General features: G+C 30.7%; 1 protein-coding gene across 1 annotated transcript; it reads left to right on the forward strand.

The window, feature by feature from the left end:
• Positions 1-851: 851 nt before the first annotated feature.
• Positions 852-27,746, forward strand: LOC125066568 (START domain-containing protein 10-like). Its single transcript, XM_047674697.1, has 6 exons — positions 852-1,019; positions 13,822-13,969; positions 22,792-22,924; positions 25,489-25,605; positions 26,041-26,191; positions 26,981-27,746. The coding sequence occupies exons 1-6, from the start codon at positions 852-854 to the stop codon at positions 27,338-27,340; spliced, it is 1,077 nt and encodes a 358-aa protein (XP_047530653.1). The 3' UTR covers positions 27,341-27,746.
• Positions 27,747-27,933: the final 187 nt, after the last annotated feature.

The following is a 27,933-nucleotide window of genomic DNA, read 5'->3' on the forward strand; positions in this document are numbered from 1 at the left end:
TTCATGAATAAATTCAATGGAATGAAAACATTTACTTTTGTTTCTTAATATGTAGGTACGTATTTTCTAATGTAATGTACTTTCGACAAAAAGATTTTCACGAATTTGTAAAACAATTTACTCCGGTTCTGTTGTGGAGTAATCAGTACCTTTTTCTGTCGGGTTTCTCGAAAACAACGATTACAATATAATACAATTTAAATATTTAAAATAATTCTAAATAATTATATTGGTAAGCTTTTGTTTTGATATATTCGTCCCATCGCTATAATATCGCTAGTTTAAGGCCCTATCTATTGATTAGGAAAAGTTTAATCTCCTCTGTGAGTTAGCAAATACAATCAAACAAGCAGATAAAAGGACAAAGTTAAATAAAGTCATTTATTTTGTATATGAGCTAGTGAGTTTTATATATTATAGCATAAGCTTAACTTACTATTATTACTATTACATTACAACAAATATTTAAATTATAGTATCAGAGACATTGTTTAAAAAATAAAATTAAACGGAAAAATCTGGCTTCACGTGATTTTTACCGTGTTTGGTTACAGCGAGGTAATTAAAAAAGAGCTTATGAGGCTCGTGACAGCACTCGCTTAGAGCTTAAACGCTTCAGACCATTCTCAGTTTGCATTACATAGAACAAACAATCAACCTTTCGAGCGGTCGAAAAAAGCGCCTACCATTGCGCATGTGCGTACAGCAAGATAAGACACGAGAAGAAATATGACCCGTATGTTTATGTAAATAGAGGTTATAATAAACGTATCGTTGGTGGGCTGTACGATCGACTATTCAGAGAAATTGGTGGCAGTTTATCCGTTCTGGCGGCGAGTGATGCCGCGCGGATGGGCGGCGCGGGTTGGACGCGTGAGGCTCGCGTAGCTGACGACACAGACTTTGAAACCTTGAAACATCTTCTTGGTTCTGATGATGGGTGGAATCTGGAGTACGAAAAGGACGGCGTTAAGGTTTGGGCGGAAGACGCCGCTCACGGAGCCCTCCGTACCGTTAAGGTTTGTTTTGTATACGTAAAAATATATTAAATTATACTTTAAATAAAAAAAAAAATGCGACGAATCTATATTTGACTTTCGGTGTGCTTCATAACAATTAAAATAGCATGACGCGACTCGACACGTAATATGCAAATGGCAAATGTCTAGTTTCATAATTTCCTTTGTGTTTAAAATGTAAGTTTTTAGCTCATTTCCCGGGAGACAAGGACAGACTGGGCTAGGCTCATTATTATACCTTTTCCATTTAGTTAACTTTACCGTAACTTTTACAGTAATATTGAGAAGCCTATGTTATTTTGGGACTTTATTTATTGTGAGAATACCGGTAAAACAGGTCGATTAAATTGAATTGTAATTGATTGATTTTATTTATATTTACTGAGATTATACATGCAAAAGTAACTCTGCCTGTCCTTTTGTCTGTTCGTCTGTCGCTCTGTCACGACCAAACCATTGAATCGAAATTAATGAAATTTCGTATGCTATAAGTTTGAATCCCAAGAAAGGACATAGGCATATAAGTAATGGAATGTTCATATCAACAATTAACGAGTCTCCCCTAGTAACGATATCATATTTTAACTATCTATCTACTTTAAGAAAAACCATTATGCACATTGATAAATGAATGTGAGAAAAGTTAGCGTTAGTTTCTTAGTTATGAACAAGTCTTATCTTGCCAAAATGTAACCAGCTTATGTTCTATGTTTACTGTGGTATATGAAACGTAACAATATGTTTTATATACCTTTGTCCACAAATTCCACTAGCTCACTCCTTGAGTGCATGGAGTTTGGAGCCCTTGTCTAGAAGAGAGAAATCCAAAAAAACATCATTACTTTTGGATCACCCCTCGTACTGTAACATTTTGGTAATTGGGAGCTGACATCATATAATACCCTGATGTAAATATACACATATATTATTAACTAGAGGGATCTCAACTTATACATCTAGTAGACCTCTAAAAATACTAAAATATTATTTTCTTAAAAAAACCTTAAATAAAGATTTATTTAACAAAAGTAATACTTTTATATTATTAGGAAGTAGCAGTGTGACGTGGACGCTTTATAGCTATAAGTCTTTTATACAATTAAATGTATTTTACCACAGGCGTGTAAGCCAGCACTTATGGTGAACCAACAATTTTAATTTAAAAACTTGAAACTGACCCTATTCCAAGTATACAAAGGTGAGAGTGAAAATAAACTTTATTACAAAGACTGAATGGAATCAAGGATGTGAGTCTAACCCAACATGATATGTGTAGATATTTCGTTTCGAGAGAACGGTGACACGTGATTATTTATGAGAGTATCACAGGCATGTACAATGAAAGTATTGATTCGTAAATTGTAACTGTAACATTTTCTTTAGATTTTGCCAATATATATATAGGTATTTTTTATAATCTTAAAAACACTAACTTTAATACATTATACGAAACTCTCGCTTTTTAACATAAATAGGTATTATTGTATGCTGCTAAGACGAGACTAAAAATATTTCCTTTATATCGTTGAATGTTTTAATTCGATACATTTAATAACAGACAACCAGACTCCTCTGGGTGCTAAGTGGTCACATCGACTAATGGGCTATGAAAAAATAGTTTTAGTTATGCTATACTTTTTTAATGCACTGTAGGGACTAAAGTTATATCCCACGAGACAGTTATTTCTGGGTCACCTTTTTATATCTTGTAATAAAAACAAAAAAGGTATTATATTTTTGCGCAATAAGTACTTGATCATGCATTTAATGTTTCAACATAAATGTAAAAAAGCTAAAGTGTTGTTCTAAAAAAATGCAGTCGACGACTAGTCGTCAATAAAATAGAGAAGTTGAAAATATAATGTATTATAACTTTGAAATAAAAACAAAAACAGAGCTTTCTTTTATTTGCAGCAGAAACAACTCTTTGAATGAACATAGTTAATATTTCTGAGCGAGGAAAAACAAAGTTTTCCTCCACTCAGCTGAGCCGAGACGCCTTCTATTAGCTTCGGAAATATTCTTCAAAAGAAATTAGAACTTTCATTCCAATGTAACTGCAGGCATTTTAAACTAAGAACTGAATGGGATACTGTGTTAGAAAAAAAAGGTTTTTTTCTATTATTAATCTGGATTGGATCGGCATATAAGGAAGACTTATCAGAAAACATTTTCAAAATCAGAATTGATTTATTAGGATATAAAATAGGCTTTTTCTTAGGAATAGTTTTGAACCTCATCTTATAGGATTAAATTAAAATAAGACTATATATCGAGAAGAACCAGTAACAATCTCTGTAGTCTTGTATGGAATCAATGAATACTTAATATTATTGTGTTATATGCCTTGTCTATTAATGTATTTTGTCACATGATTTAAATTTTTAAAAAAAATATATCATCTAAAGAAAAAAGTCAGAATATGATTTTATCAATGACGTATATTTTAGGTGTTTACTTTGTTATATTTTATGATTGTGATAATGTCTTTTCGCTGCCTCTTAGGTCTAGAGGCTATGTTTGTAAGACTACCTCCGTGGTCGAGTAGTATGTACACCGGTTTTCATTGGTACGCCACTCCGAGGTCCCGGGTTCGATTCCCGGCCGAGTCGATGTAGAAAAAGTTCATTAGTTTTCTATGTTTTCTTGAGTCTGGGTGTTTGTGGTACCGTCGTTACTTCTGATTTCCATAACACAAGTGCTTTAGATACTTACATTGGGATCTGAGTATTGTATGTGATGTTGTCCAATATTTATATTTTATATTTATATATAAGACTGCAAAACCGGAGATCCTGGGTTCAAATAACGATTGGGCTTATATTAATATTAGTAACACCTAGAGTCAGAAAGTCGGAACAACGCCTTCGTCAGATCTTTATCCGGTTGTTTCGGATTGTCGTCGTTCACACACATATTGTGCATTATAATATGCCTTGTGTGGTTACTTAGAAAATCTTTAGTAGAAAAGCTTTAGGGGTTTAATATTTTAGTTCGTATTGAATTAAGCATTTCATGTCAATATATTGAATAAATAAGTTTTTAAATAAGAAAATCCATATCCTATTTGACAAATTCTTTATCTTCTTATTGCATATATGTACATAATTTATTTTGATTTGATGTCTTGGATAAAGGTTAGGAATATGAAAACGAGTTCTATCATTTTTCTTAATAAATAGTTGTGGGGTGCGAAATATCATTAATCATAATAGAAGTATAATACGGTATTATAAAATAAAAACATTGACTCACCTTAAATGTAGTTTGTGTAAAATTTGAAGAAATAAATAAAAATATTATTAAATTATTACATCAATTTAGTAGTGTAGTAGCTGTATTGTATAAGATGAGTTCAAAGCTAACTCGATGCATATAAAATTAACAGCTCTTTATTGGACGTGCGTATAGGTTGGGAATTTAAAAGCGTCTGTACAATGACATGGAGAAAACAACGACCTTTTCGTAATAATTAGATGTGCATAGCTTGATTATTGTGTGCGTACCGCCTAGGAAGCTAAAACGGTTGCTATTCTGTTTATTTCAGGAAGGAATTGATTTTTAATTAATCTTCGTTGGGAAAAGATTGTGCTTGAGACATTTTTAATAAAAAATAAAATGATTTATTTAGTTCATCGATTGATATATGACCTATTAGCTAGGATGTTGGATATTTAAAAATTATGAATAGCTCTCAAAATATATGCTACAGTTCTTTTTAGTCTGCAAAGAGTCGAAATTTTTTCTATATTAGATAATTACAGGTGTATCTAAATTTATTAAAAAGGTTTTTATTTCTGGCAAATTGTTAAGTGTGAATTGAGATGGCAAGAGATGGCAAGAGATGGCAACGTAGGCCACGTTGAGTCATGCTGTTGTAAAAATGTAGGGCCTGACCACCACAACTGCGAACCTTTAAGAGCATACATATCGCCAACAAGATACAGTGGTAAACTGTGTAATCTCAACAATCCTGTTTGCAACAAATATTTTTAAATAGGCTAGCGTATAGCCAGCCAGTATAGCGTAAGCCTAGAGGACTCTTCTCCTAGTTGCTAGAGGCAACGAGTTGTTAAATAGCTGGCATTAGCAAACCCATACGTAACTGTATTCAATCGAATGGTTGTAATGGATTTATGCTCTTCACCATAAAATTAGTTGAAGATTCCTATCATCTTCATGTATCAGTACCTGGCGATAGATCTTTTCGATATCGCCGATAAGCACAAACTTATGTTGGCGGAATTTAAGCAATATTGCATAAAGAGAGTAAGAGAGAATTGAATGGTGGGGCCAATCATTGGTATGTCGTTGACAAAGTAGCCTGGTGATGTCCGAGCTGACATCCTCAAAAACGACCCAATACTTCGTTGATTCACTCAGTTCCCTAAGTACAGCATGATGGCACAAATAATATGATGGTTCTGGTCTAATTATTATATAATATAATTCTAATGATCTCGAGGTCCTGGGTTCTAATTCCGAGTCGAGAATTAAAAGATTTGTTGAATTTTTCTTAGGTAGTTATACTCGAAGGCACATTCATCATACATCTGCACGATCTGTACGTCTTGAAGGAAACATAGTATCAGGTGCTCTTATATAGCTCTATATATATAGCCTTAAGTTTTAAGTCTTCAAGGAATTTTTGTGTGTTTAAGAAAATATGCAACTATTTTCTTGCCCTGGAATACAGCGTTTATTTGATCTCATGATTTTATTTCATGAGATGTATTTCTTTTATAATTGAGTAATTATAATTATAGTATCATTAATTTCGAGGTCGTTTCTTTCTTCAAAATTTATTAATTTACTGAAATAAAATAACAAGCATTACGAAGTATTAGAAAGATTTTGTATTGAAACATTAAAATATTTTTCAAATGGAACTACATTTTTAATTAATCAATGTAGCTACTCTTAAACATACTATTTTTAAATACTGCTCTTTATTTTAAAATAATATGTAGTACCTTATAATTATAGACTTTCAGTAGGGCGCACCCTCTGCGAGTACTTCATCCTTATTCGCGTTTAAGTCTAGCGTGTTTGTGCTAAGCCGTGCGTCTTAGCGGATTGGGGTCTTAATTACCAATCTCTATCGTCCCAGGTTAATTAAAGTCGTAATTTTTCCGCCGTCTTACGTCAAATAAATTTACTTTTACAGCCCTTTTAATTTTTAACAACTTAGGTTAAGTTATTTTAAAACTAAATTGTAAAAATAATTAACAGTTCCTTTAATAAATTAGAAACATTAATATAAGGTAAAATTTTATATTTTTAAAACATGCCATGTTACATATACAATAACAAGAATATAAAATCAATGCTTATCATGACAATAGTCTGAATTTAAAACGTTTGATATTTGGAGGCACTGTTACTTATACAATAATATCATATTCTAAAACAAAATTAAAACAAAAATTATTTAATAGTTGAGTATAGGTAACTTCATTCTGCTTTATTAAAAAAATACATTAGTTCGGAAGTAATTTATTAAAATATTTATAGATATGTGACAATTATTTTGCCCTTCTTATAGTCAATCCTTTCTTACACATTTTAACATTCACAAATCATCTATTTGGCTTCTCCTGCCTTATCGCCTCGGTTACACGCTTTTATTCAACCCAAACATTCTTGTCATAGGACATGCATCTATCCGCATTGCGTATCAATATCAACAAGTTAAAACAAAATAGCTATATCTATTATGAAGCATACTATTATTTTACCAATATAATTTTCATTGCATCCACTTCACACAAATATATACAGACTAATTTTGCCATAGGGGCGTGGATGGTCAAATTTAAAACTATAGAAATGATCGAAAATAATCAAAACAAAAACCAATTAATTATTTAAAGTAATAGAATTACTAATTCGAACTATATTTAAAATTAGTAAGATCTAAATATTAATAATAAAATAAATTATCTAATTTATGGTTAACAAAGTTATAATTTAAAATTAATTAACTTAATACTAAAATAGTGAAAAAATAATGCTACATACAAAGGCACTGACTAGCTTACATGAGATATACATTTCAATTAATAGATATAATAGCAAAAAAAAAGAGATCAGCTTTTAGCTGAATTTCAATTCATGTACAGGTACTGCCATCAAAATGTAGTTTCAAATATTTATTAGATAAATCGGAGATAAATAGAGTTTAACGGACAACCCGTGTTTTCGGATTAAAATGCTATGATGCTAAATCAATATGATACATAATAAAATATTAATGATAAGCACTGGTAATAGATTACATTCCCACTAAGCCATTACCGCCTTACATTTGTTTACCTACAAACATAGTATATTTATGAAAATGTTATATTTAATTAATACGTAGTAATAGTAGTACGTACGCTTTTTTTATTTGTAACTTTAGTCTATTTTAATGGCAGGTAGAGATGAAATAAATGAAAGACGTTGACCTTGAATTGACCTGACATTCGAGTGATTATATATTTCAAAAATGTCTTCCGCTTCATCCTTGTTGAATTACCGCCGACTCAGTGAATTTGCCTCAACGAGATCTTTCAAAGAAATATGGATGTCGAGAATTCATTATGAAACCACACAAATTGAACTAAACGGATCATTGAAACGGCTTAGTTGAGCGTTTAAGACAGGAATTAATTTAACGCTTTCAAAAGATTATTAACTTTACCGATTCGAACGATGTTTCATTATTTTTTTGGCGCTATGTGTCATAAAATAACTACATTTAGGGGTATTAAAGAGTTTATTATTCTTTCGTTTTAATATTCGTGTAAAAATGGTAACTAAGCGAAGTCATTAATTTACAATGATTCCCACAAAGTACTATAAACTTATTGCATACAAATATTTTTCTTTTTACTTAGCCAATTCAATGAACGTAACACTGATTTTTAGTGGACGTTAATTTATCCTTATTGTTTCTGTTTTCATAATAATAATTATAATTATAATAATTTTCAAAACTTAAGTTAACTAGTTGACGTACTTAAGTAGGCAAATTACTTGAATGCATAATTTTGATCCCGAAGCGGCGTCACTGCGGAGCGGATGGAGTAAAGATCGCCAAGAGTGCGACTGCTCTGCATTTTTGATATGTATACGCAGTATTGCGAAGCCGTGCCTTTCAAATGCGACCGTAGAAGTTATTTAAAGTAATATCCAGTAAATATTTCGTAACTGCAATATTGCTTAAGATTTATGTTTTTATCAAATTATATAATATGCGTACTAAGTGAAACTGTAGCTATAACAATTGTTGTTATTTAGCTTAGCTCAATATAATAGAAAAATTGTATCAAAATATTTCACAAAAGAATCGGCGAAATGAAATTCTAACATTCATAAGATTTCTCATCCTAAAAACATTAAGAATCATACATTTCCACTTTTACATACTTTTTATATTAGACATTAAGAGTAGAAATGAAAGCAGACACGATAAAAATTGACATTTAAAACGTTATTCAGCCGACAAGCTAAGTTTATTGCCATTATAAAAGAGGGAATAATCAGAATAATAGCAATATACATACAATATAAATTTGTTATATTAAAATGTAAAGGAGTTATCTTACTTTAATCCAACAACATTTTACTACGGGCACAACTTTTTTTAATCTAACTTAAAGAGAAATATAAACAATATTTTGTATTACAATTCATTCTGTTGGCGTAAAGATTTTCATTGCTATGATTAGTTTTATCATAACTTGCAATATTCTATGGAAAAACTAAGTGTAAGTGTAAAAAGGTCAAATATTTTGACAAGTATTTCGCAACAATGGAAACAAAATAATTATACATATAGCAATATTGAATTGACATTTTTAAAATTAAATTAAATGTTAAATTCTACCCGTTCGGAATGCAGAATACAGTACAAAAATGTTTTTTTTTTTATGACCTATCTATGAGTAAAAGTACAGCTCAAACTTCAAGGGTGAGTACTAGACTCACCCTTGAAGTTTCGGGCTCGGAGTGACTTTCGTCCTGAGGGTGTTTCCTATGAGATCGTACTTCAGCTCAGAACGTAGTCGGTACCCCCTTAATCGGGCGAACGCCGCCTTACAAAAGACTTTTTTTTTTAATAGAACTGAGTTTCCTGTGTATATACTAAAACAAAAGTTTAAAAAAAAATACATTTTGTAGTTGAGTATAGGTAACTTAATTCTGTTTTATCAAAAAAATACATTAGTTTGGTATTAATTTGTTAAAATATTTATAAATATGTGACAATTATTAGTATTCTTACACTCCTTTCTTACACATTTTAACATTTACAAATCAATTATATTTATTATGTGACACAATTGTATGTATTTCTGTTATGCTAATAATACTCTAAGCATACCTCATGTTCTTTATAAATGTCAAGGAGATAAAGTCTCTTGCATGCGCTTAGACTTTAAATTTTATGACGGAGAAGTTAGATAAAGTAAACCAAATTGGAAAAAAAGTAGGTGTGTTTGTAGTTTTAAGTGAACCGTTAAAATGTACTCGTATTTAACAGTAGACAAATCAACAACCGTTTGCTAAATTTTAAATCATTTCAAGGAAACAGCAACCTTATCATTAAATATATAAAAGTAAAAATAAGATAGGAGTAATAACAGTAGACTGTAGATTTTAAACATAGTATGTATCCCAAAAAATGTTCTAAATATTTGTGAAATGTTTAAACTTTGTTTTATATTTATTTAATCTATTATTATTTCAATTTTGTGGTTTACAATAGACCCACAAAATTAAACATAATATCAATTACAAATAAATTAAAACGACCTTGATTATTAGCTACCCAAAATAATTTGATGCTTTTCTCAGTCGTTAATCAAATTAAATGTATTTATTTTTGTGATAGTCAATTATTATGTTACAGTGCCTTTTTTTCTAAATGAAATGTCTGCGTATGTATCTAAATGAACATTAAAACACTTACGTACACAAATTAGGTCAGTATTGTATGTTAGGTGTTTTACGAGGGTTAAATAAAATCTAATACTTTCACCTTTATCGTTATTACGTTGAGGAGGGTTCTATTTATAGCTTTGCTGGTAATAACTTGGATCGAAAGCTGCGTATATTCACATACAACACGTGTAGTTATAATATTATTTACGGTAAAATGTAAAAAGTAATACATTCGGTATTACTTTTTACATTTTTCAACATTAAAAACTTAATGTTTGATATAGAGTTAATTTGCATTTTACAACTTTTACATAAGATATACATATAAACTTACAGAGGCTATTTACACTTTTTTATTTAAATTTATTGTTATTATCTTTTTAAGGTAGCTCGGAGAAATAAAGTAGGTATCCACTTATTTTAAGTATTAGTGGAGAGTGTATATTTATGAAGCATTGTTATTAATTGAGATATGTAAAGCATTCTATCAAAATTTGAAACATCGGAATAAAACATTTACTTCGATCGATTTTTGATTTAATTTAAAGTTGACGTTAGCTGGAAGAAGAATTCTAAACAGAACATATTTCTCTAATTTAGCTATAATTTGATGTATAAAAAATAGTCGAATTTCTTGCAAAAAAATTTAGAACGCATTATGATCACAAGAAGTAACATTTAAAAAAATAATGTTTACAAACATATAGTTAAAAATAATGTTCACGTTATAGTTTTTCAGAGTTTATAAGAACAGTTCGATCTACATTATGATTTTATATTCGTGTATATCACAACCTCATATTTTCTTTACGTGGAAGCTGAATATGAGGATTCTACACTTAACTATGCGAGTGAGAATTTATTAATTAATTGTACATAATAAACATCTGATGTGTTTTATAGTTTATCATACCTTTATATATCTACTTTGTGCCTTAGTTATGTACATAATGGTCCATTAATAATAATATAAAGAATTTTATTATTATTATTGATTGTACCTTTGTTTGCGAATCAAATGGGTAAAGATTGTTAAGGGACTTAGGAACTTTATTGGCACTACTGCCTGCGCAATATGATTAATGAAGTGAATTTGCGACCGTTCCCCGGAGAGTCAACAGATTGCCTTTTAAAAGGTTAAATCAATTTCTGGATCCAAGTCGATTGAACACTCAAACGAATCAGACTGATTCCTATTAAGTTGGTTATTTTTACAAGCTTTTATTTCCCACACTTGTTGTTTGAGTCAAATCTTTAAATTATAATTATTATAGTAATTTAAGCCAGTTTCACCAAAGCGAATTTTTGACCCTCGGTGTTGGTGACGAACCACGAAAATTGTGTGTAAAATTTCCATCATTGCCTATATTCATAGCGTGTGGTTGATATTTCATATTGCGTTTTCAATGAGTTTACCTATGGAATAGGCACAAGTATAATTTTAAGACGATACATAAACTATGTAGAGCGACTCTTGATGCCATAGGTGCTTTATGTTTCTCGTTGAATATTACGTCCAGTATGCCACAACAATGATACTGAAAATGGCTGATGCGTAAAACTGAAGTTATTCAGCTGTGCTGAATTTAAAGACCATAGTCCGTCTACATGTAAATAGGCTTTGCCATTTTTAAGTTCCTATTACTTTTAGGTCTTGTTGCATACTGTTGAGTAAACGTTGTTAAATGTTATATTGATGTATTTGGTAAATAGCTTTGTAGTAAGTTGTTTTGAAATTGTACAATTTGATTTTCTACAATTGATAATGCGAGGAAACTATTGCTACTGCAACGAAAAAACAAATAATTATACATAATTGATACGCGTCTTGAATAAAGTATGGCAAATATGTATGATTAATGATTCGTTAAAAAAATGCGTTTTGAATGTCGTAAACTTCACCGATAGCAACATTGTTACCGGGATTATGGAACTAAAATAAAAGTTCACAAGTAAATAATAGTTAGTATGAATTGTGAGGTTTTTGTAGAGCATAATACAGTAAAGCTACAATAAATCACGTATTATATATGCAAATCAAATATGTAAAACTAAGGTTTGTTTGTCTTTTATCCTTCTTCGGTTGGAATAGGGAATACCCTTAAACCAATGCGGTTTACCACAAACTGGTAACAATGTGGTTTTGTTGGTTAAGGCGGATCGGAAATAGATGCGATGTTTTCCTACGCTGGTGCTAATATGAAAATCTAGCCGAAGGCTGTAAATGAACAGCTTAGATAGGCTTTTATTTGGATGATAATTAAGTTTTAGAACTACGCAGTACCAGTGGATATAAATGAATATGAAATACCGAATAAGAATTAAATAAAATTGACAAGCTACGACATACTCGTATTCAATACTTTACGATGGTTCGGCCGGTCTTATGAACATGCATTTGATGCATTATTTATTTAACTGAATAGCATTCCACTATAAGATGAAATTATCATATTAAATTTATGACACTCCATTTGTATGACTTTATTTTACAGCGAACGTTATCACGTGTCATAAATGACAGAATGACTTGCCACGGCTGAAAAAATGTTTAAGTTTAAGTCCTTATTCAATTATTTAATACTTTTGGTTTTGATTACGTTAACACAACAGTATTTACATTTACTTTTAGACCTTAGTAATTCAGTTCAGCTTACTTATACCATAGCAAGTACCTCTTTCATTTAAACGCAGTGGATTGACATGACAATCACCAGAGTTGGATTATTGGTAGCACCACTCATCATCCCGATGCTTTTATATATTCTTCTTAAATAGTTAAATGTGCAGAGTAGTAGGAATAATCTTACTACTCTACACACATATAAGGTTACCCAGTTCTAAAAGACTAATTGATAGTTTTAACTCTCAAATTAAACGATTCATAATCAAAATAAATAAATGAAATAAGTCAGTTAAGTTTGGTATTTCTAACGATTGGACATCGTATTAGCACATAAGAGTGATGAAAAAAGTTACAAGCGTTAAATGAGAACAAACTTATATATATCTGATATATGTATCTATTAACACGTATGGATTACAAAAAAGCTTATGATTAATTATTTTACAAGAATTTATATCATATCATATTCATGAAAATAGAACACCGAAATCACGAAATACCATTTTCATAAATTCAGTGTTCTATTTACTATACAACTTGGTTCGGTTGGTAACGAATAACGGATGCTGATGATATTAATAGATCTCGTGGATACCATATGAAACGCTATTATGAAAGAATCTCGGCTGTTACCCCGACACTCAATAGTCTAGCCCTCTTGGAACTCTTCCAGACCTCTTTAATATAGGTCATTGAACTTCTTTTGTTTTCCCCTTGCTAGTATTCGAAGGAATGCATTGTTTATTTTTTTTTTTTGTTAAAGAAGTTGAAATAAAAATGTTCATAGCGTGTTATTTTGTAATTTGTATTTTAGCGTGTTTAAAGTCGCTAGAGGTAGTGAGCCCATACCTTAAATTATAGACATGAAACCAAAATAATTAAATTTATGTATTAATATAAATCACGCCTTTTAATTTGTATGTGTTATAACTGATATAGAAAAATCTTCTAAGACCGTAAATAAACTTTTAGCTTTTATGAATTTATTTTGTTCAATGATTCTCTACTTTGTTAGCGAATAAAGTAAGTCACGAGTTTTATTAGCCGATACAAAGATGTGACGTTAAAATTTAGAATAGTAATCACTCATAATTGTCACTTTAGAATAGTATATTCATTTTATTGAAATTTGACCTATTTCTGAAAACATTACGAAGTTTGGCAATACAGTTAATGATTAATGCATAGGACCTTCTCAGACTTGCACATATAACAATAGGTAAAAAGAATAATATTATTTTGTTGTAGGTGGTTGCAGAGTTTGAGGATGTGGAACCCGACGCCTTGTACGACGTTCTTCACGACCCTGAGTACCGGTCTGTTTGGGACACACACATGTTGGCAGCAGAAGACGCAGGTCATATCAATGTCAATAATGATGTTGGTTACTATGCGAGTAAGTAAAACTAGTTATAGAAATCTTCTTCTTCTGTCTGGCATTTATTAACCCTGAGGTTATTAAGGTTTTCCTTCTGAATAAACCTACTCCACCTTTCACGGTCTTTAGCGTCATCCTGTAAGTCCATTGGCTCTCATGTCCTGCTTCACAACATTCAGCCCTCGCTTCGTCCGGGAGGCTTAGTTTCAGGGAAAAACTTATCAGGGCACTTTTTCCGACATAGTCCTTAGATCGACGTGCGACATGGCCATTGGCCATACCACTTTAGACGACGCTCTTGGAGCATATCCGCAACGTCATGGACCCTGAGACTACGTCCGATGAGTTGCGTATGGGGTCATTTCTAAATATTTTATTTTCAATAATATAAAATCAAGAATAATATCAGAATTGTTCGTAACAAATAAACGCTGAACGCTGATCTAATCTACATGATTGTCAGCTCCTATTTTCTCAGAAATAAAGCAATATTATGCCTTAGAAGCAAATTTCATGAATACCAGACGACTGGGTATATGGGTTTATTTCTTCATACAGAATTATTTTACGCTTCCTTGGCACGCGCTGTTTGTTGCGTTACATCATAATGATAATATTATTGTATTTAATATAAACTGAACCCTCATTTTGTTGTACTAATATTATCAACGTGTAACGTATTAAAATAAAGTTATTAAAGTCGAGCTCGAAATTGTGTATACTCATAGGTTATTTTGGAACGCCTTAGGTTTATTATTAACTTAACTCCGTTTAATTGATGGAAAATTACAATTCAAGTTATCAATTTCTCACGTTTGTATAGATGAAAAGGATACATTTTTTCTTCGATAACACACATAAATTCTGTTTAAAAATATTTAATGAACTAAAAAGTATGGCAAGCGTAATTTTTAAAATTGCTCGAAATATATGTTGCTAAGATATGTAAAGTAGGAACCTCACCTTATTTCATGAAAGCATTTTTTTTTTTAAACTTCTTGTAACGTCTATTCTAATGCTTAGATATTAGTTTAAATCTAGCGAATCGGTTAAAATACCAGTATCAGTAATTTATTACGCACCAAATTAACATGTCCTAAATCAATACGTTGATGAGTCTGTGAGATATTTGCAATTTTGCACCGGATATTTTAATAATTGTATTTACCGCACGTAAACATTTCGTTTATCACTTCAATCAAATTTTATCGTCGGTTTTAATTTTGATTGATGATCTATACTTATAAAATAACATGTCTAAACTGACTGATTCATCATCGCCGAGCGTAAATTATTAAAGTTAGGGCCATGAAATTTGAACTAAGAAAGGATTTTTGGAAATTCTACCCCTAAAAGGGTGAAAGAAGGGGTGAAAGTTTGTATGGAAGTCCGTCATATTTAGGTTAGAGACATGAAACTTTATTTTTGTGATACTAATCAACAATCAGTAGACACGTATTTACGCATTTCTGCATATTCGACCCCCAAGGGGGTAAAACAAAGGTTGACAGTTTGTTCCATACAAACTTTGTCGTCCGTAATTTTTTAAGTTAGAAACATGAAACTTTATTATCGGGATACTTATTTAAAATGAGTAAATACATATTTAAGCGTTTCTGCATATTCTATCCCTAAAGGGTCGAAATAAGGGTTGAAAGTTTGTATGGGAGTACGTAATTTTTTATGTTAGAAACATGAATCTTTATTATGTGGGCTGTTGATTAAAAATGAGTAGATACGCATTTAAGCGTTTCTGGAAATTCTACCCTAAGGAATGAAATACACACTAATGTGGTATACAAATATATCTTAAATTCATGTAATATGTTAAGTTAATCTGTAAATATATTCAACTTCCACGAGAGCAAAGCCGCGGGCAACAGTTAGTATATGTATATATGAGATTACAGGGTACATTTTCTTTTTAATAAATTATAATAATGTATAAAAATGAAAATGTCAATGCGTACATTGTTTCCCTTGCTCAAGTATATTTGTTAATGGCATAGCCACAACACTTGGAACAGTCAAATACGATCTGCAATAAAACAATCATTAAAAATGCATGCTATAAATTTTTTTGTCCCTTAAAAAATCTTAAAAATCATCACTTGCTTGCCCCATTTATCAGGAATAGGAATCACCTAGTGTGTTTACTGCATGAAAAAATATTTAGTACTACCGCCAACATTAACTAGGAATGTATTTGCCGCTGGATTGATTCCACACCACCATAAAATGAGTTATTGATGTGGATGCGTGTTCAAGATACGACATCACTTACCCAAAAAAAGATTAGTCGGCTAATTTGAATGCCTTAATTATCTTAACTTCCTTTGATCATCATAAAATATTAATCGTGACGAATTATATTGACATATCAGTCTCAGAATTATCAGATCTGATCTATGATAGGGTTGCCATAATCTAACGAAAACCTAATCAGAACATGCATTCATTAAATAAACTACCTCTATAAAATAAATATTGTTTTGAGTTGAAGCAGATTTGTTTAACCAAAATCCGAAATAACTAAAGATTCAATTCAGGTCAAGCTGCGCTGGGTTTTACGTAATAATTTATTGTCGAATTCAAATTTAAATATTTTTTGTTATAGTCGAGTGATTGTTGTAATATAATCTGCCTTTGTTCGGAAAATTAAGCAAGTTCAGATACCAAAACTGTTTTTTGGTAGATTTGGAGTTTAACTATTATTGTACATAGATTGTTTCATTACATTATCAACATGATGATGTTAATCCGTTATCGATTAGACTCTATTAAAAGAACACATAAATTTAAAATTGATAGAAAGAAAGTGACTTTTGATTTAGAGACAGTCATTCGTAATACAGCAATAATTATAATATGCGCTTTATAGTATAATAATATTGATGCTAGTCAAATATTTTTTTTCGTTTTTACCGAAGTCATCTGACATTCGTACTGACATTCACTGCATGAGCCAAAAGTTTGTTATGGTCTTTTTATTCCAAGTCATTTCATGCAGTGACGGGGTCCCTCAGTATTCTAATTGACATTTGCATACATTAACTCTCACTTCATTTTATCCTGGCTTACATACGCTGCGTACGCTGTGTAATATTAGTTCTTAGTATATGTACTGCCGAAACGAGTATGTATATTACTACTAATTGCTTATACTAAAGAGCCGAGATGGCCCAGTGGTTAGAACGCGTGCATCTTAACAGATGATTTCGGGTTCAAACCCAGGCAGGCACCACTGAATTTTCATCTGCTTAATTTGTATTTATAATTCATCTCTTGCTCGGCGGTGAAGGAAAACATTATGAGGAAACCTGTATATGTTTAATTTCAATTAAATTCTGCCACATATGTATTGCACCATTGAGAGGAGGTCTTAGCCCTGCAGGCTGTTAATGTTAATGTAATGTAATGCTTATGCTATAATGTACATATAATCTGACTGGCGTCACTGAGTATTATATATAGTATAAATTATTATTTGTTTTAGAAAATAGTTGTTATGAATTTACTATATGAACCTATTTAGGTCCTTGTAAGTAGAATACTATTAAATAAGTAATTAGTAGGTATACATAAATTCTGGTTTGGAGTAAAATTAAACAAATAGACAGTCTAATCTTTGTATTGCTTAATTATCTCATAAACACTATCATGATATGACTACCAGAATAATAAAGTTTACACCGAATAAAATAAACTAATAGAATATACCAGCATCATCTCGATCGAAACAGTCGTGCAGCAATGTCGAGTGTACGATTATATACTTTACAGCTGATAATTTATATAAAAAACGTAGTAAATGCTTCGATAGTGTGATTGAATAAAGAAAAAAAATCAATATAATAAAACAATTCTCAAATAATTATACTCTCAAACTATTTATATTTTTTGATAAATATGATAATTGTTTGAATATGAAATTGAATAATTGTCGATATTAAGAAGAATCTAATTGTGTTATAAATATGTGTATCAGGTGGGACTGCGACAAAGCAATAAAAGACAAGTAGAATAAGTTTTACAGCTTATTTCAGTTAATTTGATCATAATCCTTATTAATTGTTTTTCAAATTGATTAATACATATCTCATATTACATTTTCGTAGATTAAAAAAAGATATAACATATTCCAAGAATATAATTAAACCAACATAATAAAGAACAGATTTATATTTTATAGCAATATTTTGTAATGAAATTTCTTTGTATAAAGTTAGAATATGATAACGTTTTTATTGAAGTGAAAACTTCTTTAGCCGCGTTAGGCACTTTTTGGTAGGGGAAAATCTTATGGGTTCGCGTCACCGACATGCCCTATATCAGTATATATCTATAGCTATACAGCTGACGTAATGTGCAACATCAGTTTTATATCTTATGTTTTTGTTTGAATATAATTTGAACTTATAATTTAAACATTATTAAATTTCAAATTTTAATATTATAAATCTTCACAGTCCCTAAACTGCCAAATATATTTTTTATACTATATATTCAGCGCCTGCTTATGTAATTTCAGCTATGCGTATTGTGTTAACGTTGCTACGTGTACGTACGTAAATGTATTACAAAAATTCAATTATAACTGCCTGACAACACTGACGAAAGAATAACTTTATTTTCAAAGTTAAAATTTTTAGATAATGGTCCATTTAATTGTAGTCAAAACAGAACTAAACTATAATGACTGAATTACTGAGACGGTTAATGTAGATAAATCTTAATAAAAATCATCTGTTCATACAACCTTTTTTCGTGGCTGGCCTTGTCGGTCCAGCGATTAACTTATAAAACTGCATATTAATTAAATTTATAGGATTTTTTTGCGAAGACTTTTAACGGAGATTCTAGTGTTATACTACCATCAGGCTCAGAAAACAACAAAAATAAATCTTGTATATATGCTTGTATATATACTTGTATATATGTAATAGGATATCAAATTATAGGTGTGAGGGAATAGAGTATGCACTTAAGTGTGCACATACATTTGCGCGCTATATCTCCTATTCAGTTGGTAATGGCCACCGCGGCATAAATTGATCAGGAGGACATCATCATTAGCCCAGCGTCAAAATCTAAATGTTTCTAATAAAATTAATGAAAAACAAGCAGGCCAAAGAATTATATTTTGAAATACTTCTTTAAAAAAAACCCTTTTTCGAACTTGAATACTGAATAATAAATTTAATACTGTACCGATACATACGTTTTAAATTTGCGTGAATTTTCACATAAACTTATTTAAATATTGGTGAGATATTGAATCAAAAATGATTTACAGCCTCATGATACAAATAAAAGAATTAATAACTGTATTAATCCGATTGTGTTTTATGGCGAACAAAAAGAAACCTATAGTTCGTTATAAAACAAACGAATACATAAGCCTCCTTAAAAATTAACAACCTTATTTGAATTTTATGAACCTTACATTCGAGGCGATGATCACAATGCAAGCCACAACAAATATATAATACAAAATCTCCTTGCTATTGTTTGAGTTTTTAATCAGGTCACAAAACCCGCAAGTGAACCTGCAATGCAATTTGTTGAGTATATAGAGAGATCGTGCTATTTTCATCTCGATTGATTTATTTACCTATGTATGTTTTAATATATTTTGTTTGCTGTAACATATTGCATGAAGTAAGAAACAAACCATTTATATTGTTAAATATTTATGTTTTTTTTTAAATAGGATATAATTAGAAAAAATGTAATAAAATAAAAATTTTAAAAGACGGCCCTTTTTCTTTGTATTGTCTTTTATTTTAATGTTTAAATTCATTTATTAATACCCATATAAAAGAAGTAAGATTGTTGACACAATTTCTACTTATACTAATCATGTCTTTGTTACCTGAAAAATAAAGTTTTTATAAAGACAGTAGAGAAATAGAGCAAAAATAAATATTTGACATCCCACCCCTCCACATTTACTGAAGTCCTGGGAGATCTCATTATTTTTTCGTAAACTTAATTACCTAGATATAAAATCAGAAGTTAAGGAGTGCGATAGATATTGGGATACCTATTGAATGACATTGATAAAGCCCAAACTTCCCGAACATTTAGTGTTTATTTAAAAGTATAATATAAATTTTGATATTTTGTAAAAAATAAGAAAACACTTCTTTAGTAATATTATTTTTATGAGCAACTCGCAGTACAATAACAATTAAAATAATATATCTAATTTGAATCGCTTGCTTGTCATTGAACTCCTCATAAATAGCCGATTTCGATGATTATTTTTTGTGCATTTGTGAGTTCACTTTATGGTTAGGACCCAGTTAGTGAGGATCGGATAACCTGATTTAATGATAAATAAAATCACCTGTCAGATATTGGGTCAAGAAGTATAAAATATTAAAACATGAGACTATTAATTTCAGGTTTTACTATAATTTTCGTTATATGTTGGCAACTTGAAATTTATTATAAAACAATATTTAGCATTTAAAATTATTCATGATTATTTTTTGTTATTGTCGTCAATTATTTAAAATTAATAATTTTAAAAAGGAGAAGATTAATTTCATCTTTATATTCAAATTTAAAAAAATAATAATTTTGTTTTGATAGTGGTCATGAGCTGGTGGAAATTCCAGCAACCTCAGACGTCGACTACACGACTTTTTATTTATTTCTTTGTTAATACAACTGTGATTAATAAGGCGATAATAAAGAAGTGTGGGGTCAAAATTCGATGATTTTCACGCCGGAATAAATAATAATTTACTTGTGTTTAATTACCTATGTAACTTCAATAACAGAAAATAGTTCCATGCCTTTTTTTCTCGATAGGACCATGAGAGTATTCCGAATCCAATTTAATTCTGCACCGTAATTTGATATTAAATAGAACACAGCTTAATTAATGAAGTATATTTTGATTTAATTTGATACGTATAAATTAATCGTTTTACACTAAACCACTTGAGCTTGTGAATAGGGAAACATCCCTAACCAAAAATTATATCTACGAGTACACGTTCAAAGTTCATCATGCATGAGCCAATTTAACTTGTGTATTTTGCTTTATTCATCGTAATTGAATTTTAATAAATTTTAAGCAATTAAATTTCAACGTTATCTTCAAGCGCACGTAGAATTTTTGTTTAAATTTTATATAAGTATTTTCTTTCCTTGTTTCGTATCTGTACAGGGTACCGAAAAATAGGAACATAGATATCATTTGTTTACAAATTTTATGCTTAATGAAATTCAAGGAAATAATATTAGAATGAATGAATTCATCTATTTAGCCCTTAAGTTAGTAAGTTTTATGCAAATTTACTTCGTCCTCGAACGGCTATTTGAACGACGATTAAAAAACCAATGAAGCTATCATTGGTTTTTTAATTAATAATTAATTACAATTATCTGTATTAGTAATAATCATTTCATAGTGGTGAGTAATTAGGTACAAATCGATTTGTTTATCTTTGTCAACAGTGTTTTGACATTGAAACAAGAATATAAGGCATTGTATAACTTTTTAAATAAATACTAAACAACATTTATTTACATTTGAAGAATATTTACGGAATATGAACACTAGAAGAACCAGGCTCAGATAATAACAAATATTTATACTTATTTATGTAATGAATCCTTTTGTCTTCATAATTTCAACTATTAATACTAAGAGCTACTATAAAATATATCTTAAATGGAGTTAGAAGACAGAGGATTCTGATTAGATGTTGTGTCTAAGTGCTCGAACAATCTTTCCATAAATGCCTCAATAATAAATTTAGAATACTTATAACTTAACTTTAAACAGATTACAGAAGCAAAATAACTACTAAGTAAGAACTAGAAGTAATTGATATATATTTTAAATAGTTTACATTAATTTAAATGCAATATTGTTTTCTAAGTCGGAATCATTATCCACGGTTAGTACCTACTAGGTTTGTTTTTTATATTATTGTAGATCAAGGTACCGTAATATTGACGATTCTGATTTTGTCATGCATGTAAGACAACACATGATTCAACTCTATTATCTATACTAATTTTAAGTATTCTTTTTAGAGTATGTCATTTTTGGTTATCACATAATATAGTAACATTGACAGTCCATTGCCGACTTAAGAAATGTTTATACCTGTCTAGAGACAGAACGGTTTCAACTTACAAACAATTTATCCGCATGCTTTAAAATGGATGTACCTACAGGATTTTTAGTTGAAATATAGTAATTTATATTAAGTTAAATCAAAATTATATTTTATAAAATTATAATTTAAATTATTGTATATTACATATAAGTATACAATAATTTAAATTATATATAAATAGAAAACCTGTAACGATTAGTATTTAAATAAGGATTTTTTTTTAAAGTTTATCTATATATTTTGACCGAAATTAATCACAAGTAAACCCATTAAGCCAACTAATTAAATAATTAAATATAACTAAAACGGGCAACGCACCTGCAACCGCCCTGGTGTTGCAGATGTCCATGGGCGGTGGTAATCACTTTCCATCAGGTGAGCCTCTTGCTCGTTAGCCCCCTATAACATAAAAAAAAAACTAATTATTACTAGAGCTTCGCTAGAGGAATATGGATCTCTTTGGCAAGAGTAGAGATATTCTAAGAAGAGATATCCGAAGAAGAATCTGAGCAAGAACCACTGAAATTTCATGTGATTAAGTTGTAATTATAATTTGTCTCATTTAAATCAACCCTTTTCCTCAATATGCGAGAAGAACTATGCTCAGTCATTAAGAACATTTAAGAGCTATTACTTCTCTGTTATCAACATCGACATTGAATTGTTTAATGTTTAAATTATTTTAATTTGTCCTAGTGTCGTGTCCAGCGCCGCTCAAGAATAGAGATTTCGTGCTGCAGCGCTCGTGGTTGGACACAGGCGACGAGAAGATGATCCTTAACCATTCTGTCTTCCACAAAGATTACCCGCCCAGGAAAGGGTTTGTCAGGTAAAAAAAACATAATCCTATTAACTTTTTATGAATATGATAGGTTGAGGGTGGATCCCGAAGAGACGGAGAGGGTACCGCTGGTTTTAGTAGGAATTCCGGCAGTCCCACATACCCCCCAGCTTCTACGTGAGGGAAACGCGTAAAGAGTTATTCCAGCGAGATATAAAAAAGAGATCCTTTCGGCCTTCGAATTTTGAATGTCGAACGAAACTCACTAGTCACCTTCCCGCTTACATAGATAATAATCATAGTTGTTTTGGCGAATATATGTGTAAGATCGAAAGAGAAGCAATGGCGGAACGGGAATATAATAGAGCAGATCCTACTTGACAGAAATGACGAAGGCGTTGGCCTACTCGGCTCTCTCACAGCCCGAGGTTTAAAACGCCAGCCAGTATGGCCTCGCGTTACCACACGCACTAGAGAGTAGAGTGGAGGGGTGAGATCACTTTCGTTCCTCGTAAATCACAGCATAGCAGCCCACAGCTTTTCCGATCGAGCCGTCGACGGACATTAGTTGGTAAAAACCCCCATGACTCGGTTCCCTCTGAAGGGGTAAGGGTGAATGCCTCATTGAAGGTTACCACTCCTTTGAAAAAATCAACCTATAATCTGGTTGTTCTGGCTGTTCAAAAGCAAGACGGTTATTTTTATTTATAATAAGATGTATTGAGTATATGAACATCCTCGTTTATTTTACAGAGTACAAAATAAGCTGTAATAATGGTAAAAACTTAACAATGATATAATTTAATATTAATAAAAAAATATACATCGTTATAAAGTTAAATTTTTTAACTTTAATAATTATGTATATTTAAAAGCATTGCAGTGTTTATTTTAAACGAGATGAATATAAAATTCTCACATAAAAGCAATGAAAAAGTATATATTTGAAACTTGAATTACTTTTTTGCTGTGGGTTGAATGTTCACTTCTCATTAGCGTATTCGGACTCGCCACTCCACAGATAAGATACGGTATTATGGCGTGCGTCAATCCGTCACGGCCTTGATAATCTGTGCTGGGATATGATGAGGCTGAATGAGAAAAAGTTATTTGCTATTTTATTGTCTGTGTAATTTATATCTGTTTTTTTTTAAACAAAAATCTCAAATTAATAAAAATTAAATAACTTTTTTAACTTAATAATATAAAATTAAAAAGTACACAATAAACATGTAAATCAATCATTTAAAAAGATTACAAGCTATTTTTGAAAATAAATTGTAATCATAAAATAAATATTCATAAATAAATTTCCAGTTTTAGTAATTAGTTGGAATATATTTATTATTGAAATGAATTAATTACATAAACGGGTATCAAATCGTTTTAGAGTGTTATTAAAGTTATTTAAATATATTCTAGAATATCATGTAGGATTTTTGAACCAGGTTTCGCTCAGTGTACCTATGTATAATTCCAGTTTTTCGAAAGACATAGCGTGCAGTCAGATATTATATTGCTACATCGCTTGGCTATATCTGGATTGTATTATAGTTTCTACAAAGTAAAAGTCTGCTGATAACCCACTGCTGGGCTAAAGCCTCTTCTCGAATTTAGTGCATACACACGTGACCGAATTTCATTGAAATTAGACACATGCACGTTTCCTGAAGATGTTTTCCTTCACTACCGAGCAGGAGAAAAATTATAAACACAATTTAAGCACATGAAAATTCAGTGTTGCTTGCCTGGGCTTGGCACATAATCATCGGTTTAGATGCACGTATTCTAACCACTGGTCCATTTAATCTCAATTTTTCAAAAATAACCTTATATAAGTACCATTGATGCGCAGACATGACGGGTATTAAATTAGTAAGGTATAATAAATCTTTTTCATTTAATAAAAAGAAGGTAAACTAAATAGGTATTATTTACATTTGTATTGAATCAAGTGTATACCTACTGAAAGTTGTAATACGGATACTTGCTTGATTGAATTTCATTTTTATTGTTTCTGGTTACGTCTGAAATATTATGTTTGTTATAATATATTTTATATTTTGACTTTAACCAATGCTTTTTAGATTGATGTCCTGCATATATTGGCTTTATTCTCTTTTGATTGGCTGCTGTAGCCGAATTCGTTTAGGTATATACAGCGTTGATATCTTAGACATATACGAATTAAAACATTTATACCTTCATCTGTTATTTCTTGATGACAAAGACCTTTTTTAGGCGACTGATTTTGAAGCTAATTCTAACACGCTGCTTCAATGCGTGGGTGGGTGGGTGTTAGATAATATATATATTGATAAATCTTTAATGGGTTGCTAAATCGGAAATATTTAAAAAAAATAGCAATATTTTAAAGTTTTTATTACTTTATTTAACTTTTCTTGATCAACAACCCCGGTTTGTTAGTGATGAAAATCGAGCATTAGTCAAGGGAATATAACTTGAGAACAATAGATACTTAAATTAAAAAACTAATATGCCGTTAAATACAGTTATAATTTTTTTAATTTATTCTAAAACCTAATTTGTGGAAACTTAGATTAATACTTTTACATTTCACCAGAAATTTTAATAGCGACGTTATATTTCAGAGCCCTTTCTTTGTTGACGGGTTTCGTGGTACGAAGACGAGAAAGTCCAGGCAGTTGGCTCGGCTATGTGTCTCGGTCTGATCCTCGAGGCGCTTTGCCTGCCTGGTTGGTAAATAGGTAAGCGATTAGCTTTTATGTATTACATAAGCGCTCTTTTTTATATATTTTTTTACATTAATTACTATTTTACTTGAGGTATTTAAATGTTAATTTTTTATTTTGTACATCAAGCGAATCCTTTTGAAGTTCGGTATTCCATGTTAGACACATAATCACGTTCGATACCTTATTTAGTTTGGCTGTTATTAGATATTCTATATTTAAAATAATAATATGTTTTTATATATTAATATAACTAGTTATATTTTTATTTGCTTAATACATACAAAATGTATGAAAATTAATATTTTCAGGGTTTCGTTATCTGGTTTGAATTTGTTTGGGTTTTGAATACAAATCTTGCACATCACAGTTTACTGGTACCTACAACATACAGCTGCATGACACTATGTCAAGACTCAATTTTATAATTTACACGACACTCAATTACAGAGTAACTGCTCAGCTAGCTCCCCGCTTGGTGAATCAACTACACGCCGCCGCTCGTCGTTACCCTGGGTGGAAGGCACTCACAGATACGCCGTATTACAAGCCTTGGAGACATCCTGAACAGGTCCCACCATATCGGATTAATTTAGAAGATGTAAGTAACATAATGTCTCATTATTTAGGAAGATAAATAAACAAAATAGGCAGTAGATGATGGTAATTTACTCACATAAACAGTACGTGTACATTTGGTGCGCTCTTACGCACACAACGTTACGTCACAACAATCTTTGTCCACCCACAGATACGAAAATAAATACATAATTTTAATTAAACGTGTATTATTAAGCAAATAGATCTTTATATTAAAAAAAAGCTATCAAATGCACGTTTGAGTTGTACGACACCAACAAAATCAAGTATTAAACAATACATGATAATGAACAACTAGTCATTTCTTTATATATGAGCTGATCAGCTTAAGCTTCTTTTACGGTACGTACTTCGAAGTATTTTTCACAAAATATAGATATTCATAGGAAGAGAAAATCTTATTATACAAAGTACTACTACTACTTTGAGTATCCAATTTGTTGGATTGTATTTGAAATGTTTAAAACCCAAGTTTTGGCCATGAATAAATTTGCGGGATTACAGAGGAAACAGCCTAAAGAGAAAACTTTTTATGGAGTGACGTTCATCAATCGCTCGAGAGTATAAATTACTTTTCAAGAAAGTTTAATATAGGCTTAAGAATTGTCGAGGCTACTTTAAAACGGTATTAAAGAAATGAGAGAGCCATTTAGTGGCTTGTTTGATGAAATAAATTATATTCACGATTACATCTTTATTAAATGTGATTTTTTTATTCACAATATGTCACAAAAAATATAACAAAAATGAATAGATAGATAGATAGTTTCAAGTAAATGGTATTTTTCAGTGCATTGACCCCGATGCTCTGCCACCACCATCAGAACCGAAGCCAAATACTTCAAAGACTAAATTAGAGGTACCCCAAGTAAAGGAGACGGAAAGCCACAGTATTGAAGACTTAGGAGACATATCATCTGAGTTTAGTGTCGAAGTAGAGGAATTCTCGGAACTCTCGCTTGACCCGACAAAGAAAAAAGGCAAGTTCTACAAATTGGTCAAATCCATGAAAAATAGAAGAAAAAGTGTCCAAGTTGCCAAAAGTGCTGATAGTCTTGTAGATGGTAAAAGTTCCGAAGAGAAGCATGAAAAGAGGAAATCGTTTAAATTTCATCGTCGATTTAGTCTCAGTAGAGGTCGAGAGGATTAGTTTATATTTCACTAAATAGAGAAATAAATTATAAATGGTTTATTCAGACATACAAGGTCGACTTAAATTCGGCTAATTTTACGTCGTTATCCGCGAATTTTTGTAAACCCAAGAAATTATTCGGTTTACACGTGACAGAAACAAATTTTATTTATTACCGACCTTGGACCGCTATGCTTATGATTTAATTCTCAACAATATTAAAATACACATAGTACCTATGTGTCTTATTATGGAACATTCAGGCATATCACTAATATACGATTACAAAGGTCACCTAATTAAATTTACCGTAATGACATGTAACATTTGCATTGCTTACATTGTTTAGGATATGTTCAAGTTGAGATTAATTATCTAAAAATAGCAAAGATGCGAAAGAGGCGATTAAGGATTACTTAATACTTTCTAGAATTTCAAAAATGTTAGATTAAGATGTTGAAGTAGCTTGATTAAATAAGTTTTACAATTTGTAATAGAATTATCCGTTTAAAAACTTAAGGAAATATGTATATGTGTGTAGATATTTATGTTATTTGAGTATTAAGTAGTATATAGAACATGATTTTCATTCTATTATTTATCTTTATGTT

This window comes from Vanessa atalanta, chromosome 9 (assembly GCF_905147765.1).
Source record: "Vanessa atalanta chromosome 9, ilVanAtal1.2, whole genome shotgun sequence".
NCBI lineage: Eukaryota > Metazoa > Arthropoda > Insecta > Lepidoptera > Nymphalidae > Vanessa > Vanessa atalanta.